Source organism: Alosa sapidissima, chromosome 22, assembly GCF_018492685.1.
Source record: "Alosa sapidissima isolate fAloSap1 chromosome 22, fAloSap1.pri, whole genome shotgun sequence".
In the NCBI taxonomy this organism is placed as follows: domain Eukaryota; kingdom Metazoa; phylum Chordata; class Actinopteri; order Clupeiformes; family Clupeidae; genus Alosa; species Alosa sapidissima.
Genome location: NC_055978.1, coordinates 28,515,641 through 28,535,330, shown reverse-complemented (window position 1 = coordinate 28,535,330; position 19,690 = coordinate 28,515,641). Strand labels below are relative to the sequence as shown.

Below are 19,690 nucleotides of genomic sequence, written 5' to 3'. Positions count from 1 at the left end.
CAGTTAGGCTTTTTTCTGTGAGTCCATATTGGAATTTAAAACAAGTGCCCTCCTTCGACGCACACTCTCTTTCTCTCTGTCTCCTGCACTTTCCTGAATACTCCTCCCCTCCATCCACAGAGAGAGACAGCTTACTGGAGTCTTACTGGAGAACAGGGACAGAGTGAGAAGTGGAGGCATGTCAAGTGGGTGGGAAAGTGAGTGACATTGAGCTAATTAGTGGTGACCTTATGTTCTGTGTAATATTACTAGTATAATGTCACTGTTACAAAGAATGAAAGGTGAGAAAAAAATCCAGTAGGTTAAAAGTACCGGAATAAAATGTTTAAAAACTACACTGTTTCCTTTTTCAGATCACAATATGCTACTCCCTGTAAACGTTGTGCTAGTCAATCTCATCTGAAGTGTGGATCATTGATGTCAGTGTCTCACAACCAACTTTTAATTTTCGGCTACGCTTAGTCAAAATCGAGGGCCTGCATATTACATAATGTCAGTTGTGTTCGCTCCCATCTGGGCTCCAGTATTTTGGCCAGTGTTCTCTTGTGTGAGTGTGTGTGGGCAGCAGCAGGAAGGAGAGTGGGCAGAGAGAGCCCTACTGTTCTGCAGGCAGGCGGGAGCTGGAGCCTGTGAGAACGCACACACACGGCACATAAATCGCACATTACTGAATCAATGGGGAGCCAAAAATGACACTTGGCACAAAGAAAAAATAGATTCATTCTTATTTATTCATTTTTTCTTTTCCTCAATCACTTTCTTTTTTTCTTGTATGGCATTCATCTAATTACCTCTATTAGCAAAATCAGGGACAAAATAATCTCTGTGCGGGCCTTGGCAAAGAGGTCAAACGGTTGACAGAACTGGAAGAGTGTGTGTGGGTCTTGAAATAACACTTGTGTTCTTAGGCTAGATATGCCTAATATCCCAATTATTTCATTCAGTCAATGAGCCGATTTAAAAGTGGTCAAAAGCTTTCTGAGAGGGATTAAAATGTCACACATACCACTGGGTGTGGAGATAGACATGAGAAGTAGGCATGTGGAAAGTAAAGCAGCCTGTTTAGAGTTGAGTGGCCCAGATTGCACTCGTGGTTTGGTATTTCCCCCCTAATTGGGCCTGTGTACACAGAGCGCATGTCCTGTCACTGCCTGTCTGTGCATTCCTCACCGGATTGCAGCTCTTTCATTGCAGGTGTCTCACAAGGACCTTTACTCTCCCCCCAACTTCACTGTCCCACACTCACTTTGCAGCTAAGGATGGGAAGACCTATCCACCTGGAGGTTAAGCATGTGATCAAGACAAATTGTAGTGGTGTGTGTGTGTGTGGGTGGGTGGGTAGACTGGGGGTCGATCCTGTAAGAAAAAATTATGAATCACATGATATTTCTGAGGAATTCCAGGGACTTGTCAAAAGTGTTCACATTTTCCAGTGCATCAGGTACCATCATTCCATTAATCTGAGACACTTGTCAAATCTGCCACCTAGTGGGGGTTAGACACCACATTTAAATAAATAACTGCTGTGGTTACCAAAATGTGCGGCGGGATCCTGGTTAAGGGTGAAATCACATAACCAAAACTCTAAACAACCAACGACTGGACAAATGAAGTAATGGGACTCACAGCATAGATGCCTGTAACAAACCAAATTGGTGATGAGTTTATAGGCTACTTTGTACTTAGATCATATCATCATGGCCCACCATTTAGTGTTAGAAGACATAGCTAATTAATGTGAGATCATGTGATACTTTAATGCTGGAGTTCAACTAGTTGGACATCCCTCAAGGAAAGCCTCGTTTCACAAAATGATACGAATGTGCAATCTAACGTCCCCATATGTTACACACAAAGCGTTTTGCCATCTCTAGTCTCCTCAGAGTGGCTTTAGTCAATGCCAGTGTTGGCAGAATGAAAATTGGCATTGTGGTATATTACTGGGCAGAACGCTGACCTAGATCTAAACCCTAAATAAGTGATGTGATCCATGTGCTCTGTTATTAACTGCCCTATTATTATCCTCCTTTTCTGGTGTATAATTTAAGCAATTGTCTGATATTTTTGTATTATTTTTTAACAACCATCTTGAAATAAACTCCTCACTTACGGACACCGTCATCACTGATTTCTGTCATGCATCCTAATCACATTCTACATGCATGAGGTCTTGAACTGTATCTTCCTGACAGTGGATTCTGAGCATTTCCTGTCAGAAGGCCAGTGAGGCAATACTAACATACGCACACATGACTGCCACTGTAGCATTTGCATGGGAGGAGAGCGCAGAGGAGAGGGGATGCTGTGCAGGTCAGCCAGCTCCACAGAGCGCTGATATATGCCCCAAAATGCTGACCTGTCACAAGCCGCCGGGGAGCCTCGCTGAGCCAGCAGCGTTTTACCTCACAGGAATCTGAATGCAGAATCATCAGTCTCTCTCTCGCTCTCTCGCACACACACACACACACACACACACACACCTAGTCACTCACACACATATAGACCTACACACACTGCCATCTCTTGTGTATCTCTGAATTTGTTATAGCCTGTTCTATTATCATAATTTTCTAACATAGACATCAGTATCACATGTGTGAATCTGTGTGGTCCTTTAATCAGAAGACTAGTGAGCGTGCCTGTAAAATGATCTGTCCAGAAACATGTGCAAAGTGTTATAGCAATACATAACAAACAGCAGCGGGATCAGTGTGTGGGAAACTTTCATAACCAGTGATGGCTCACACGGCGCTGTTGCATCACCTGCATCATCTGTGAGAACAGTGAGAGGTCAACCCATTTAACCTGTTGCCAGGGGTTCCTTGGATGTCTTTAAATACAAAACAGTGGTGCTTTGAAATCACCCTTGATGTTTTAGATTTCATGTCTTTCAGCTGCACACAACTTGGATCTGTTTGTCTATTATACAACTCCCACTAGGTGGTCAGTCACAAGAGTGTGTGAACTCCCCTGCTGAACTGTGATACGATTTCAAACAGGAACAGTTTTATTCTCAATCTTGTGCGGGGATGCCTTCCAGATAAAACAAAACCATATGAATTAATATTGGTCAGGAAATGAATTGCCTTGATAACACAAACTCGGACGTCTGCTACACATTAACTTCTTAATAAGCAGAATAGAAGCCTGTATCCCAGAAGTACATGTTGTAGCTACTGTGCTCTTTCATACCGCTGCTTTGAACCCTTTTTCAGACTAATTTGTCCAATTCTTCAATTAGACCACACCAAAATAAAAACATACACAATGCATTACTATAATCCTGAATCTATCAAAATGGTAAACAAAAATGCTGAACTATTTAATCAGGTTCAAAACAGGAAATGCATGACTCTATTCCTTTATTTATTTGTGTGTTTTTTCTGGGTTATGAAAACCACTCTGTTCAATCGCAAATCTGTGAGATCCTCATCAGCCTTGACCGCAAAGATTGCGCGCAAACAGGTACAAACAAAGTAATAAAGGAGATCAAAGCTTTCCTCATTGAATTCACTAAGTGTATATGTAAGATCAGCCTAGACACACACAGACACAAACACACCAGCTAGTTCAAAGAATGATGCATCAATCTATCTCACTTGTCTACGAAATCGCTTCAAAGTGCACAAGGATGGCTGAGTGAATGCCACTCCCTCTGATGTCTAGGCAGTACAGTCCTGGTAAGAACTCATTACACTGAACTGTTTAGCTTTACAGAAACGCTTTCAAGAGTTCAGAGACAAACCAAAAAAAACAACTGTAAGAATATATGGACCCTTTCAGCAATAAAAACAAAAACAATGCTTGAACATTCTATTTGGGTCCCAATCTACTTCCTCTGCATTAAGATAACATATGGAATGTTAAAAAGGAAGTCTTGTGGGGCCAACTATGATGCTGATAATGGAACTCTCTTGAAAGGGTCCATAGGCTGACTAGAGCAGTTTGCAATAGAATCGAAGTCGTTCCACCCCAAATGAAACGGTTTGAGTAAGCAACATGTATATGGGTCATGTTGTGATTGAGAGGTCAATTTGAAACTTATTGAGTGAATATCGTCACAGGTTTGTACAAAAGTGCTGATCCTGGCCTGGTTGGTCCTCCCAAGATCAAGTGTAGGCATAGCGGATTCCAAACAGCACCAAAATTTGTCCAACTTTATTGATGGTGTTTCGCTGTGGAGCTCCGAGTAGGCAAAGCGTGTAGCCACAACAGAGAGGACGAGAGGGAAGGAGGTGACCACATCACACACAAAGTCCTGAACGAAAGCACATGGCACAGCTGCACCTCAGTCAGAGTCCAAGTCCCAGAGTGGGAGGAGATGGGGTGAACCTGTGCCAGAGAGACAGGGGGGGGGTTGTTCTCTCTCTCTCTCGCTCCCTCTCCACCACCAGGGAGCTTTACCTGAGGGGCTCCATCTGAACAAGGTCTTGGGTCTCACTTTGGGTCAGTTCCACTTCCTCTTCCGCTCGCCCAAAGACATATATGCACCGAGCACCGACATCCCAGCATGCTCTGGGTGAGTTGGCAGTGTCCTTGTGGTCACCATGGCCTGAGTGAGACCACATGCACCACAGCTGAGCATTACTGGCAGAGCACAACCACAACAAAGCAGAGGGAAGAGCTATGCTGCACTCAGTTTAAGATTTACCAGTCAGCTTCAGTGGGCTTTCAGGGCATATATAACTGTTCCCCAGGGATTTACTCCATACATGGCATACAGAGTCTAATTTAAAGTTCAGGTTATATATATATATATATATATATATATATATATATATATATATATGTTCAAAAACCTCCGACCTTACTCATGAGTTGTTTCAAATGAGTTGTTTTAAGAGTATGTTTCACTGAAAAAGAATTATTACGCAGACAGTGGAGGGTAAATAAGGGGGAATTGAGAGATTACATCTGCAGTTGAAAGCTCCGGTTCAAGGATGTGTTACAACAAGCTCTTAACCAAACTCTTGCAGCAGTCTGTCAAGCAACTACAAACAAAGCAGCTCATTGCCATGAGACATGCACCATCTGAGATAACATCTTCACATAGGGGCTAGGTAATTCAACACAATGCGAGTAGAACATCATAAGAACTTTTCCCCCTATAAAGACATCTTCATCTTTCATGTTTTCTTTATTTAATCTCAGTAAATTTCCATTTCTTCCAACTTTCCTTTTTTCTGGGCTATGCTGCCATCTGGTGTTCATTCTAAAACCAACAGAGCTGCTGTTTTCACTGCCCTTTGATGAGGGACAAAGGAGGAAAATATTACTAGCTGCTTGGTTACAAACACAATAAGACCTCTTATTAAAACAAATAAAGGCTGGCTTGGCTTGAAAAACAATGTTTCCTCCTAGAGACAGGGCAGCAAAAACAACTTACAACTTACTCAGAAAATGAGACAGATTTGACCACTGTTCCATGGGCCAGTTCCTGGTATAAAATTGGCATGAATTGAGGCAGTTTAGTTCAGTGAGGGCCATATTGTCCAAAGCGTCATTCAGCACATGACATGCTGCTCATGAGGGGCCAACACAGTGCTTTAGCGCCCCCTTGTGTTCAATCCAGAAATTAAAAATCAGAGGTCCTCATGCTCCGCAGGCTGATCCTCAGACGATTGCTGATTCTCCTCTAAGAATAAGAAGAAAGAGAGGTCATGAGTCCAATGCAACTTCCTGTGAGAATCATACAACAAATCAACAAAAACAAAATGAATCTGACAACACTTTTACTTTGCTCTCTGAGTATTTAAGAAAATGGCATTATAGCTAAATTAATTGTTGGCTCAGAATGTTTTAAGAATGTTCAATGCACAACATCATGTCTAATTGCTGGTGCTTAAGATATGAAATGTCCTTGACAACAAGGAGACCAAATTGCAAAACATTTACACCAGAGGCAGAATTTAGCCTGGACTCAATTTTACAAAAGTAATGGGACATTACAAGTTAGCATGGAGATTTATTCTGTGCAGTTATCTGTGCCCAGACCATAACAGCCGGGCTTGTGTTACCTCAGGCGTGTTATCCTGATGACACTCAAATTGGACAATGTGTTTTAAGTTATTCCATGTTCTTGTGTGTATCTTCCTTAATCTGTACAACCCTTTTTCCAAAAAAGTTGTGATGCTGTGTAAAATGTAAATAAAAGCAGAATGTGATCTGCAATTCTTACAAACCCATAGTTAGTTGTAAAAAGCACATAGACAACATATCAAATGTTGAAACTGACACATTTGATTATTTCATGAAAATTATTATTAAGGCTGGAAAAGTTTAAAGAAAACATGGAGTAAGATTTCAGAACTAGAAAACGCAATTCCAGGGAATTACCAGTGCATGAAAATGCAAAACATATGGTGTGAAATATATTGTTATAGGAGAATTCCGGTGTGATATTGACCTAAAGTGTATTGAAACATGATACCGAGTGTGAACGTATGTCTCATAGCCCATCTCGGCTTGTCCCCTGCACTCCAAAATCTGGCGCTAGTTAGCCGATGCTACCAACCACTTTTTCAATAGTGGTGCTTCGGCATCGGGCTAGCCATGCAAATAAATCACTGTTTTACACCCATTTACGAGGCTCAATGTATCTCACCACTTCATTGGTAGACTTCCGAGGGCCCTGACATTTAAAACGAGACATTGAGAACTTTGAAAAAGCACTGGTAGTTTACTTACAAGACTATTTATACAGACAGTATCTTCGCGAAGTTTAGCGTTTTCAGCCATCTTGAATTTAGTCACGATAAGTCGAGCAACGAGTAAGAATGAACAGGTATGATAAGGGATCAGATTCCAAAAATAATTCAGTGGAAATGCATGGATTCCAGTTTCTTCCAGTAGCAGCAACTGGCTACTGGTATCCAGAGTCCAGGCGCTAAAATGGCCTGCCTGCAGTCCAGACCAGTCACACTGGGTGCATCAAGGAACCAAAAAAAAGTATGATTTCAGAGTACAAAGACCGCAGACTGTTGAGCAGCTGAAATTCTATGTCAGACAAGAATGGGACATTTCATTCTCAAAACTGGTGTCCTCCGTTTCCAAATACTTACAGACTGTTGTGAAAAGAACAGGGGAAGCAACACAGTGCCCTGTCCCAACTTTTTCTGAGACGTGTTGCTGGCATCAACTTAAAAACATATTCTTTCCAAAAAACAATAAAACAATCTCTGTCTTTGCACCATTTTCAATTACATAGGGTTTACATGATTTGCATATCATAGCATTTTTTTTCTACACAGCGTCCCAACTTTTTTGGAAATGGGGTTGCTTTAGCTCAGTGGTTCTCAAAGTGTGGGGCGGGCCCCACTAGTGGGGAACAGAGACATGACAGGTGGGGCGCGATGAACAAGAGGGATTTTTTTTTTGTGCCCATCTTTAATAATGCCTTTCTTTTTTTACAAGGAAGATCACACGCCACACACCAACATAGGAGTCATAAGCAGACCGACATACGAATTAAAACATCAGATCCTGCGGACCGAGACGGGAAATGTACCGTGGAACCAAAATGCTATTATAACCAAAATAATATTTTAACATTACCATTTTGCCGGGATGATGGAGTCAGGTGGGGCTTGAAAATTCCCCACCTCCAAAGTGGGAAATGACAGAAAAAGTTTGATAACCACTGCATTAGCTCATGTTTAAGTGTCACAATTACATATTGCCAGAATGGTATTGTTTGGCATGGCAGTGGGTAATGTTTTAATTCCTGACAATGAAGACATTAAAAACCTACTTTACAATATCGATACTTACCTAATGTGGCAGCTGGATTGCAGGCTCCATCCTCTTCATGGAAACCTTCAGCACACTGGCACTTGTAGCTTCCAATGGTATTGAGGCACTCTTGGTGCTCCTCAGCGCATACAGATTCAGGCTGATCACACTCATTCATATCTGCCAACATTAAATTAAAATAAGATGTTAACATCTAAACCTCTACTATGTTCCATGCTATGTAACTCCTGTAACTGTAGAGTCACAAATGTAAATGATTAGGTGCTTACCGGTGCATTTGCCTTCCTCCTCCATGAAGCCTTCCGAGCAGGCTAGACACTGGTCAGGACCAGGCCCTTTACAGCCAGAACACACCTTGTCACAAGCTGCAAAAATATAGAACAAAACATTTGATCATATCAGTATGTAGATGCAAGTATACTACACAAGACAGTTGGAGAATTGGGGTGGTGGCAGCGCAGTGGTTAACCCTTAAAGAAGTACAGTCACGGGAATGTTGGGAAATTAACGTTCTAAAGAATATCTGGGTTCATTGAATTCAACATAGAATTTTAGAACCTTCAATTGTTGCGGAACTTAGAATGTTCAAAAACCTACACCTTTAAGGGTTAAGGAGCATGTAGTAGCCTGAAAAGTTGTGGGTTCAATTTCTGCATTCCACCGTTGTGCCCTTGAGCAAGACACTTAACCCCAAGTTGCTCCGGGGACAATGGCCCTTGTATGACATATGTAAGTCACTTTGGATGAAAAGTGTCTGCTAAATGAATAAATGTAAAAGTAGAAAATAATACTAAAATACTTAAAAGTGCAACACATCTTACCTTTGCAGGAGTAAGAGCCTGGAGTGTTTAAGCAATACTGATCCTCTTTACACGAGGAGGAATCCTCAGTACACTCATCAACATCTTTAAAGAAAGACCTTGATTATTATTATGAACTACTGGAAGAAAAACTATTTTTTGTGTTCTCAATGTCCATCATTTTGCAAGAACCAATGATTTTCCTACCAATGCACGCCTCATCATCATCCTCCTCCCATCCATCTTTGCAGTCATCACAGTCCTTATTGGTGGGGCCTGTGCAGGTCTTACAAGAGGTATGACACTCTGTGGAAGAGCAGTTCTTAGACTTGAAACTAAACAAAGTTGAGACATTTCCTTTACATATACATTTTAACATGATCTGTGACAGAAGGCCAACACTTGGATGTTGAAACTGATTGGATCTATGCATTTCTGTTCATATTATAGTGTTCATATTGATTGATATAGTAATTATTAGATGTGAGCGCACTGGCCAGTGGTTCTGACAGCTTAGGAGGAGAGAAGTAGCATTTAAAATTGTTCTAGAACAGGGATCTTCAACCTTTTTCAGTCCAAGGACCCTTTCGCTGAGAGAGACACAGGGAGCACTTGAGATTGGGCAACATAAGTATCCAAATCTTACGATAGAGGTTATGGGCAATGTTTTGAGATCATCCAATCAGAGTGCTAGCAATGAATCACATGACCATCTGTGAGCTGAATTGTCAACAAAGATGGCAGCGTCATGATAGTGAAGCGAGCTTTCCTTTACTGTATATGGAAGCGAGGGAAAAGAGAGGCTTCTTATATCTACTCCGCTAAGTGTTTATGTTGAAACCCAAAATGGACATTTTACTTCACCAAATGCTTAAAAAGCCAACTAACATCTATTTATATGTGCTGAGGTTGTTAAGAAGACATTGTTTTTCCCCCAGTAAACTGTTAGCTACCATTGCTCCACTGAGATTGAATGGGATTTAGCTAACTAGCGGTGGTTGCTAGTTGTCTGTTGCCCTCAATAGTTGCCCTGTGTATCATCATCTTAACAGTTAGCCATCACAATTTATTAAGGAAGGACAAAGAATTAAGCTTGAGTATGGATGCAATATCTCATAGCCTACCTAGTGAGAGGCCTGACCCTGGTGAGTGGCACAGATTCTGGGGCAGATGGAGGTCACATGTTTTGACGCAAGGCAGCTAAATGCTGCACATGACATGTTCCTATAGTGATCACATGATTGCATGAAGACTCATAGGTAGCCTATATGTTATTTTATCAACTAATATGCTCAATATGCTCATTGAGCTGAATGCAAATTAAACCAGCTGATAGGCTAACTGAAATAAAACCATGCCAATTTCTAGGTATGGTGAAGGGTGTGAGATGATGTGGGGCTATTTTAATTCCAAAGACCCACGGAACTTTATCAGGACACATACACTGTAGTATCCTGAATCCATGAAATAACTTGCCTTTAAAAATAAAAATATGCCTGCCTCTATTGGAATTTAACATAGGGGTGCCAATACTCATGACCCCTGTATTTTAAGGAAGAACATTTATTTATTTATGATACATTATTCATTCACAAAGACAATTGGTGTCAGTAAAGGTTGGATATTTCCTCATTCTTTTTTACTTAAGGCATTAAGATCAATTTCCAAAAGATGATTTTATGTTCCTCTTTTTAGTCTACTTTATGAAGGAGGTGTGGGACTGTATGAAATCTATCACTGGCCTTAAGAAGAGCAGCAGCTCTGTGGAGAGAGACCTGGACAGGGCGAACCAGCTGAACCACTTTTACAACAGGTTTGATTGCCCATCCCCCAGCCCCCACCCCACCTCATTACCAGTGCAACACTCACCCCCACCATCACTTGATATTGCACCCCTCCCCCACATCGTGACCACGAACAACGAGGGGACAACGACCTGTCGTCAACAGCCATCAGACACAGACCCCAGATGCTGCCCCCCTCCCCTCCCCCTCTCCATCATCACTGCTGTTCAGGCTATCGCACCTCTCCCCCACATGGTGACCACGAGTAGTGCGGCAACAATGGCTTCAGCCAACGGCCATCAGTCTCTAGCCACACGACAACCCTCTCAGAAGCACCCCTCCTCCTCCTCACCCTCCACTCCTCACCCTCCACTCCTCCCCCCCTCATCCCCCCCATCATTTCAGCTGATCAAGTAAGTTATCTTTTATAAAAAACTTCATCCTCGTAAGGCAGCCGGGCCTGACAGACTGTGTCCAAGGCTGCTCAAGGCCTGTGCTGCTGAATTGGGGGAACCACTGAAGCACATCTTCAACTGGAGTCTACGTCTCGGACAAGTTCCAACACTGTGGAAGACATCATGTCTCACCCCCGTCCCCAAGAAACCACACCCCAGTGAGCTTAATGACTTCATAATAATAATAAGTTTATTTTATATAGCGCCTTTCTCAAACCCAAGGTCGCTTTACATAGTAACACTTCAGGCCTGTCGCTCTAACATCACATGTGATGAAAACAATGGAGCGATTGGTCTTAGGCATGCTCAGACCCCAGCTACGCCATGCACTAGACCCGTTACAGTTTGCATACCAGGAGAAAGTGGGCGTGGACGATGCCATCACTTATCTTTTACACAGGACACATTCTCACCCAGACAAGGGAAAAAGTGCTGTGAGAATCATGTTCTTTGATTTCTCAAGTGCTTTTAACACCATCCAACCCCTCAGACTGGGGTGCCGTTTACACAACGCCGGTTTATGGGAAACCGGTGAGGTTTTGTTTACGGTTACGCCTTGCGTGTACACGACGCCGGCAGTTTAGGAGACTGAAACCGATAGCTTTTGAAACCGGCATCCGAAATGGGAACTTTTGAAACCGCCGGCTAACTTTCGCCGTGTAGACGCCTGTAGGGAGGGAAAGTGAAAACCAGCGCCCCAATTGGTTGCGTTCCTATCGAAGACCAGCTCCAATGTTAAGTCCCATAGACCCATTTTAAAAAAAATATTATGAAGCCAAAGCAGCGATATTATCCACCAAACATATTTTTCAGTGTCTATACAGTAATAATATTCTAACTGTGAAAATGTCAGACCCTATTTTGCCTTATTTAAGAAAATCGAAATTGCTCCTTTTGTTTTAATAAACGAACTACAAAAGAAGTCACGTGACTTTAACCTTCCACGTTACCAGAGAGTGTTTAATAAGGGAGAAGCTTAGGAGTGCATCACTTCAATATCTGACAAGAGGACCCTAAACAAACTGATCAACATCTTGGACAATGAATGTCATCCGCTCTACAGCACTTTCAAAAACCAAAAGAGCTTGATCAGCTGGAGACTTCGCTCAGTGCCATGCACAACTGAAAGGCTGAGGAAGTCATTTGTTCCTAGGGCCATTGAACTGTTCAATGCCTCACTAAAGGGAAGAGGAGAGATAGACTCTGCTTAGTCTGTCTGCCTCTCCACATTTGAGTACTGACTGCCCACTACTGCTTTACTACTGTTTTACTAATGTACACAGCCTAATGTTTTCACTACTGTTTTACTGCTACAGGCTTCTGCTACAATACTGAATGAATGAATGGCTATAACCCTATTACCTCAACCTGTTCTTGCACCGAAATAGTTTTTTATTTTAGCTTGTCTCCATTATACTTTACTCTCCTATTTGACCATATTTTCTATGCTGGTCTCTAGACCTTACTCTTGCACTATTGGACTAATGTTGGACTACTTTTTGCACCTTCACCATGACACTCACTCTCTTGAGCATCTTGCCATGCACACATAACTAAGGACTATGGTTGGACTACTGTTTGCACCTTCACCATTCACTCCCTTTAGCACCTTACCAGTCCCGGCCCGGTCACTTAAAGCGTCTTATGCTTGATCACCCTCAAGCACATTGGACTTTCTTAATTTAATTTATATAGTGTATTTAGTATTTCGTTTTGTTAGTTTTCTTATCTTCTACTGTCTTTATTGTACAGTGGAGTTTAGTTATATGTTTATACTTATATTTACCATTTCTGCTGTAAGTGCATCTTGTGTGTGATGTCTGTATGCTACTGAGACCCTTGAATTTCCACCTTGGGGATCAATAAAGTATCTATCTATCTATCTATCTATCTATCTATCTAGCAGAAGTGGCAATAATTCTGAGGGGTACTGTAAAGCATCTTTTCTACGTTCTGTTTATGCTTATGTAGGACATTTTACATTTTTGGAAGAGGGAAAAAAAATGCTTCAGATGAAATAATTTGGCGGACCCCCTGCAGTGCCTCCACGGACCCCAGGTTGTGGGGTGTGCAAGTAAACACATTTGTAAACACAGCCTTATTCTTTAAAGCTGCTGCAAAGTGACACTTGCAGTTATTTTACCTTAAACATTTAAATTCAGTTAGTATCAAAGACTTTCAGCAAAGGTGGTTTGAAACCAATAAAGAAACAGGTGTCCCAGCATGCCATGTTTTCCCCTGAACATGTCACATGGACAAGGTGGTGGTTGTGGGGAATTTCCTACAGTGACTAACCATGTCTTCTGGACATTAGAAAGATGTTCTATTTCTGATAGAAAACGGCCCCTTAAACTAAGAAAGATGAATTTACCTGTACAAAGAGAGAATGTGTCATTTTTTTCCTCATTGAAGTATCCATCAGTGCAGTCTAGACAGAGTTCCCCTTTGTATCCACGGTTACAAATGCACTTGCCATTGCCTCCTCTTGTCCCTTCACCATCACACTGGCCATTACCATGACAAGGTTTCTCTGATCCTCCAACACAGCCTGATCAGGAAACAGACCATTATCAGAGAAACACGATCACGGTCATTTTGAGATGTATTACTGTTTTGTTAAAACATTATCCGTACAAACTGATATTAACATTGATGTGCATATGACAATAAAGACAAGCATTTGGACACTAACATTACATGCAATAACCACACAAGGTGACTTTAGGTGGGCCTATCACAACAAAGCACATTTTTATACATTTAAAATACTGAGATACATTTATAGTTTACACCTGCAATCTTTAATCAGCACAAACTGTGCTGCTGTTGATCCTTGCCAGGAAAGTTGATGGATAAAACTCATAAACTGTTTTGAGTGTGTTTTCTTCAGACTATGCAACAGGGAAATCACTAGCTAATTTGCTGCTAGTCATGCCCAGCACCCGGGTTATCCCTGGGCAATGGTGATGAAATACAAATGATATAACAGTCTTCAAGCATCACCATAGATGATAGATTATGCACAACAAATGTTTTCCACCTAGGAGCTGTAAGTCTTTTGTTTCATGTTCATTAAAGGGTTTCTACATGATTTAACAAGTGTAAAGCCTTTCAAGACCTTTTAAGACCGGTATGAATGAAATGTAAAGCCTATTCTACAACCATACTAAATATTGTGTGTCCCAATGTAAATAATCTAAAGTGAGTCCCAGTATTACCAGCAGAGTAAATAAACGTGTACTTCTTTCCAGGCTACAACGCATCAGTTATCAGTTTGACATTGGTACAGCAAAAGGTCAAACTGACATTCAGAGACACAACTACAATACTGAACCACTACAATGTATGTCGCTAAAACAAAAACCTTTTAAAATGTGAAGAAAGTGTCTGGAACTATACATATGGTCAAAGGTTTAAAAAAAAAAAAAAAACATATACATAATATATATATATATATATATATATATATATATATATATATATACATATACACACACACACACACACACACACACACACATTTTCAGATGTAAATGAATGTCTAGTTCCTGTTGTGATATACTCTACACTACTTGTGTGTTTTAAGGCCTACCATTGCAGTCTGGGCCAAATGTTCCGCTAGGACAGCATACTTTGATGGTCTCAATGCAAAACCATTTGAAAAGGTCAGGGTGCTTGGTTTTCCTGAAGTGAAGGAGATATCATTTTAATATGAATGATTAGGCATATGGCATTAACTACAATAATCCAATGAAACATAAGGAAGAATGGTCTAGTCAATAGTAGTATGAGAAATCTGAACACATTCCAACCTCTTGAACCACCAAGCTTCAAACTGGTCTTCGTGCTCTTCGACCATCTGATTGCATTCAAAGCTGCTGCTGTCACACAGACCTTCAAGAATCTCCACCAGACGGATCTCACTGGATAGGGGAAAGAGTGCACAATGTAGTATAACAGCAAAATTATGTAATATCCAGCTATATCAGAGAACTTATGAGAACTACAAATGCTTGACCTATGAAAGAGCATTACTTTACCTGGTCTCATATTTTGACAATTTCCTCTCCTCCCATGCTGTATTTCCACCACCAAAATTCTGCTTAACCGTTCTATCAAAACCCTTCAAAGTATGGGGTCACAATTCAAAAGTGTTAGAAAAACACTTCACATCCAGAATAGGTATCTTTTCAGTGTGACTTCATACTGATGGTCAATGTTAGGTCAATATGACAAAGTCATTGCATAGTCAGCCTTACCTTGTTGAAATTGTCTGTAATCTGTCTGCATGTTGAGCAAGAACTTTTTAGATCTTTAGTGTACATGTAATGCACTTGTAAAACTAAAATTACTACATAAAATGAAATAATCGAGGTCCTGGTTGGCATTTTCCCATTCAATTTCGCTAACTATTAGCTGATTAGCAAACTGTCTCAAACGTAACCACCACTCTAGAAACCCTGATATAACATAGTTTTGTCAGCGACTAAAACATATTGACGTCTTGGCGAAGAAACATCCGTTAAAGCAGCTACAATGAATATCCCAAGGCAATAGGCAAGGCTTTATAGTAAAGTAAATTTACATGCCGGTTGAAGAAAAAGCCACACACAATTTCGATTTCCGCGTCAGCTTGTGATTACGATTGTGGCTCCTTTTGATTGGTCAAGTTCATACATCAGTCATTTTGTAAGCCAATGTAACATCGCCACGCGCGGGACAACTGTGTTAAATCAAGTGAAAACTTAAGGTCGCAGTATCACTTAAATGCACGATAAGGAATTCTTTGTTTACTCTCGGTTGATCGTTTATAAGTGTATCCATGAATGAAATGACTTTGCTCAATGAAAGGAGATTTTGGGCGACCTATCCTGACAAAACAACGCAATGTGAAGAAATGCTTAGGCCTATGTTATTTTTTACAGAACTAGTCCATGTATTGTCATCTCCAAATTGGGTATCTGGTCATTATCACTTTGTTCGTGTTCAGTAGGAGAGCTAAACGTAAACGATTTTTTCAAAGGGAAGGTCTTTTTAAAAGCGTTTTCAGGAGGCAGAACTGCGCATGTGCATACTTCCTGTATTGAAAAGTCATGGCAGAGAAGAGGAGCGTGTCTGAGCGACCACTGTTGTTTTTGATTGTTTTTATTGTGTTGCTACATTTATTAATATGTCCCTTTACAAAGGTCGAAGAAAGTTTCAACTTACAAGCAATACATGATGTTTTGTATCACAGATTTGACTTAGAAAAGGTAAGTTACTAGAGAAACTGCCAACTAGGCTATTTGACTTTACATCGGTGTAATTTTGGTAGTAGTAGTTAGCCAACTAGCTGGGATATAACGTTTTCAATGGCACATCACCAAAGCTGATGTAGGGGAATTCATTCTAAAACCCTAAAATCATTTCGCCAGCCTACTTCATACTTTCCAAATTCAATGCCAGCGCTAACCAGTGGAGATGTGTCTCTACACAGTATGCTTTACAAAGTGCATTGAACAAAGCCGGGTTAAATTGAGAAGAGTGTCAATACAGATCACAAAGGTAAAGTTCCATGAACTGAAGTTAAGTCAGTTGTTTTTCTTTATTCACTTATAGTATGACCATCTCGAATTTCCTGGTGTTGTTCCACGGACATTCCTGGGACCACTGTTTATTTCAGCACTTTCATCTCCACTGGTGTATACACTTCATTTTCTGGATGCACCAAAATTCTACACTCAAGTTATTGGTTAGTGTCTTTGTGAATATCAGTTATCAGCCCTTCATGGCACTGTGAGAGAAGACAGTGTTAAACTATATTTGGCTAAACCTCACTTCATGTCTACTTTTTAGTGAGAGCCATACTGGGGATGTGTGTGGTTTCTGCTCTCTGGCGCATGCAAATTGAAGTTCGGAAGCAGTTTGGGACCACTGTTGCTGGATTGTTTTGTCTCATCTGTACATCGCAATTCCACCTGATGTTTTATGCCACCAGGCCTCTACCAAATGTTTTTGCTCTGCCTATAGGTAAATATTTTCAATATACTGTAACTTGCCACCATCATCTGATTTACCCACTGACAGGCTTAAGCATATTTTAATTCCCATTGTCCTTTTAACCTTGTAGTTGTTCTGGCATTCACGTCATGGATGGCACAGAAGCATGGTCCCTTCATATATCTCTCAGCGTTTGCCATCATCGTGTTCCGCTCTGAGCTTAGCCTCCTCCTAGGATTAATGCTACTTATGTCACTGCTGAGTAGAAGACTGACTGTACCACAGCTGTTTTACTTCGCCATACCTGCTGGCATTCTGTCATTAAGTGAGTACTATGTGAAAAGTTGACTGCTGCAAATTATCAAACTGTATTTGAACCAAATGGCATTTTTTTTCCCTTACAGGTCTCACCATATGTGTTGACTCTGTATTTTGGAAGCAAATACTCTGGCCTGAGGGTCAAGTTCTGTGGTACAACACAATCTTAAACAAAAGTTCCAACTGGGGAATATCCTTTTGTTCTTTTTACTGTTTTTAGTGATGGATTGCTACACGACCATTTTGTTCATGTTATTGCAATTTCACCCAAATGTTTATTGGTTTTAGCTGTTGACTTCTGTTTCACCTTAACTTTGATCCCCTCAGTAAACCTCACCATTTCTGTGGTACTTTTACTCGGCTGTTCCTCGGGCCCTGGGCAGCACGCTGCTCTTTGTTCCTCTGGGTCTCTTTGACAGACGGATGCAAACGCTGTTGATTCCAACTGTTGGGTTCATTCTGCTGTACTCTTTCCTGCCTCACAAGGAGCTTCGCTTCATCATCTATACCTTCCCTGTGTTTAACATCGTGGCTGCCCGGGGCTGCTCCTACATGTGAGAGGAAAACCTTTAATTTCTGAATTTATAGGGACATTTCAAACAGAATCAGTGTTTAAATGTTTTGTTAGACAGTCAATCGTAGTTTAGTTGTTTATGTATAATTGGAGTTCTTTATGTTACAGTTTGAACAACTACCACAAATCCTGGTTGTATAAAATTGCCTCCCTTATTGTGGTTGGTCAGTTAATGACAAATGCTGCCTACACAAGCCTATCCCTGTGTGTTTCCCATCACAATTATCCTGGAGGTAGAGCCTTGATGGAGTTGCACACATTAGTCCCTGCCACATCAGGTCAGTGCTGAATTTCCCACAAATTGTGTCTGTCTGGGAGGAGGTTGTTCAGCATCTGTGGAGAGAGCTCTGCTCAAATTAGTTTTCTGTGCATCCTTTTTAGAGGTCTCTGTACATATTAATGTACTTGCTGCGCAGACAGGAGTCTCCCGCTTCTTAGAACTGAATGAGAACTGGAAGTGAGTAATCTGTTTTGTTATTACATAGTTCTACATCAGCTCTGTTATAGTGATATGTCTGATAACTTATTTGTGTACATTTTGTCCGTAATATGGATGTGATACATATGTGACAATTTTTTATTCAAACCTACTAATTTGACCGGTATTGTGCTGTAGCAAGCAAAACGGTTTGTTTTACCACCATAGTATTTTGAGAGTCTTGCTTAGTGTGGTGAAGTGAGTGGGATTTAGCGAGTGCTTCTATCTGAAGTGACAGGGTCCCATAACGTTCAGGTAGCGATCCTGGGTCCATTGTTTCTCAGGTGGCAACACTACTGTTGCTAATAATTATTAGTCAGCCATTCCATATGTAATCAAATGAAATGGGTATTGGCTAAAACATCACATTTTGGACTGCCTGATAATGCACGCTTGTTAAATTATTGTTTAATGTTTTTGAAACTAATTCTATTCAGATACAGCAAAAGGGAGGACATTGTACCAGGAGATTCACAAATGAAGACCTTTTCTCATATCTTGATGGAGGCCAACTCAACCCAGATAGCATTGCTCAGAGACTCCCATCAGCCATTGACTTTTGTTCAAGGGTACAATAATGTAAAGTTTAATTTCTTTAGCTTCCCCCCTTTCAGTATTAAGATGGACAACAAACTGGTGCTATTACAACGCGTAAAAGATAAACTTAGCTGAATGTTTGTAGAATAAATTACTCATTTTGTTGAATGGTGTAGAATTTTGTTGGCTTGATAGTTTTAAACTAAAGGGAGCATTCCACCTTCTTGTCACAAGATGCAACTGAATGTGACATCTTACCAATTATTTATCACGTAATTAACCAAAGCAGGCTGCTGTATACATTGAGCCAAGGAAGGTAGGGATCCACTGTAGCCGTAACTGATATTTTCATGCTTTAATAGCAAGTCTTAGTGTGTGCTGTTCTTGTCAAAAGTTGTACAATGCTGAAGGAACAGAGAACAGAAGGTTCTCAAAATGTTTATGTATCCTGTTTTTCTTGTTACAATGTCATCTTCAGTTTTTATTTTCACTCAGGGTCGGTACCACAGAAACAAGATGCATTATAATATTGGGAAACGAACCTGTAATCTGTGCAGAATCATCATTCTATCATTTCCACTTTCATGACAAAAACAGCACATTTTATAGACCTAATCTTGTATGTGGATCTTACCTACCTTTTATCATTAGAAGAGGGGGGAAATGTTGGTTTAATAGAACAATGTTTATTTTGCTATTAGTTAACTTAAGATCAGTCTGAAAGTCTTTGCAAACCAATAATTTATTACTCAGAGCCCATGGCTCTGAAATATGGACTTTATGGAAAGAAAATACAAGGTGATGCTGTTTACAGATTAAATTTTGTTACTTTTGCAGGAAGCTGTGGTTGTGCCATTTATGCCTTAGGCTGATACCTCTAGCAACATCTCTGGTCACTGAAACCTTATTCTACATGTGGAACTATCACCTAAACACTTTAACACAATAGTCCATGGCTTTCTTACTTCCAAACCTGTACATGCAGGCCTATATAGTAATTAGTAAGTAACAGT

The 19,690-nt window shown here is 40.7% G+C and overlaps 2 protein-coding genes across 3 annotated transcripts; one reads left to right on the top strand and one right to left on the bottom strand.

The window, feature by feature from the left end:
• Positions 1-5,118: 5,118 nt before the first annotated feature.
• Positions 5,119-15,442, bottom strand: creld2 (cysteine-rich with EGF-like domains 2). Of its 2 annotated transcripts, XR_006026568.1 has the most exons (11): positions 15,051-15,442; positions 14,832-14,914; positions 14,604-14,714; positions 14,384-14,475; positions 13,163-13,339; positions 8,760-8,858; positions 8,574-8,657; positions 8,022-8,117; positions 7,771-7,911; positions 6,018-6,132; positions 5,119-5,635 (listed from the first exon to the last, which is right to left on the bottom strand). XR_006026568.1 is itself a non-coding variant. In XM_042079645.1 (10 exons), exons 1-10 carry the CDS (start codon positions 15,177-15,179, stop codon positions 5,583-5,585), a joined length of 1,065 nt encoding a protein of 354 aa, XP_041935579.1. In that variant the 5' UTR covers positions 15,180-15,439; the 3' UTR covers positions 5,119-5,582. The 2 variants fall into 2 exon arrangements, 1 of the variants encoding a protein (XP_041935579.1); XM_042079645.1 differs by lacking the exon at positions 6,018-6,132 and having other exon boundaries at positions 15,051-15,439.
• A 108-nt stretch (positions 15,443-15,550) lies between these two features.
• alg12 (ALG12 alpha-1,6-mannosyltransferase) lies at positions 15,551-19,513 on the top strand. Its single transcript, XM_042079644.1, has 9 exons — positions 15,551-16,043; positions 16,390-16,522; positions 16,627-16,800; positions 16,901-17,095; positions 17,175-17,278; positions 17,419-17,642; positions 17,771-17,940; positions 18,044-18,119; positions 18,578-19,513. Exons 1-9 carry the CDS (start codon positions 15,885-15,887, stop codon positions 18,810-18,812), a joined length of 1,470 nt encoding a protein of 489 aa, XP_041935578.1. The 5' UTR covers positions 15,551-15,884; the 3' UTR covers positions 18,813-19,513.
• The last annotated feature ends 177 nt before the right edge of the window (positions 19,514-19,690 follow it).

What these genes read in the sequence shown, in the direction of transcription:
- creld2 (XM_042079645.1), bottom strand. Translation starts at nt 15,179, where the DNA reads ATGCCAACCAGGACCTCGATTATTTCATTTTATGTAGTAATTTTAGTT. An exon ending in GAAGCTTGGTGGTTCAAGAG is followed by an intron (nt 14,476 to 14,603) that starts GTTGGAATGTGT and finishes CCTTCACTTCAG; the next exon opens with GAAAACCAAGCACCCTGACC. An exon ending in CACATTCTCTCTTTGTACAG is followed by an intron (nt 8,859 to 13,162) that starts GTAAATTCATCT and finishes GCTCTTCCACAG; the next exon opens with AGTGTCATACCTCTTGTAAG.
- alg12 (XM_042079644.1), top strand. Translation starts at nt 15,885, where the DNA reads ATGGCAGAGAAGAGGAGCGTGTCTGAGCGACCACTGTTGTTTTTGATT. An exon ending in ACAGATTTGACTTAGAAAAG is followed by an intron (nt 16,044 to 16,389) that starts GTAAGTTACTAG and finishes ATTCACTTATAG; the next exon opens with TATGACCATCTCGAATTTCC. An exon ending in ATTAGTCCCTGCCACATCAG is followed by an intron (nt 17,941 to 18,043) that starts GTCAGTGCTGAA and finishes CATCCTTTTTAG; the next exon opens with AGGTCTCTGTACATATTAAT.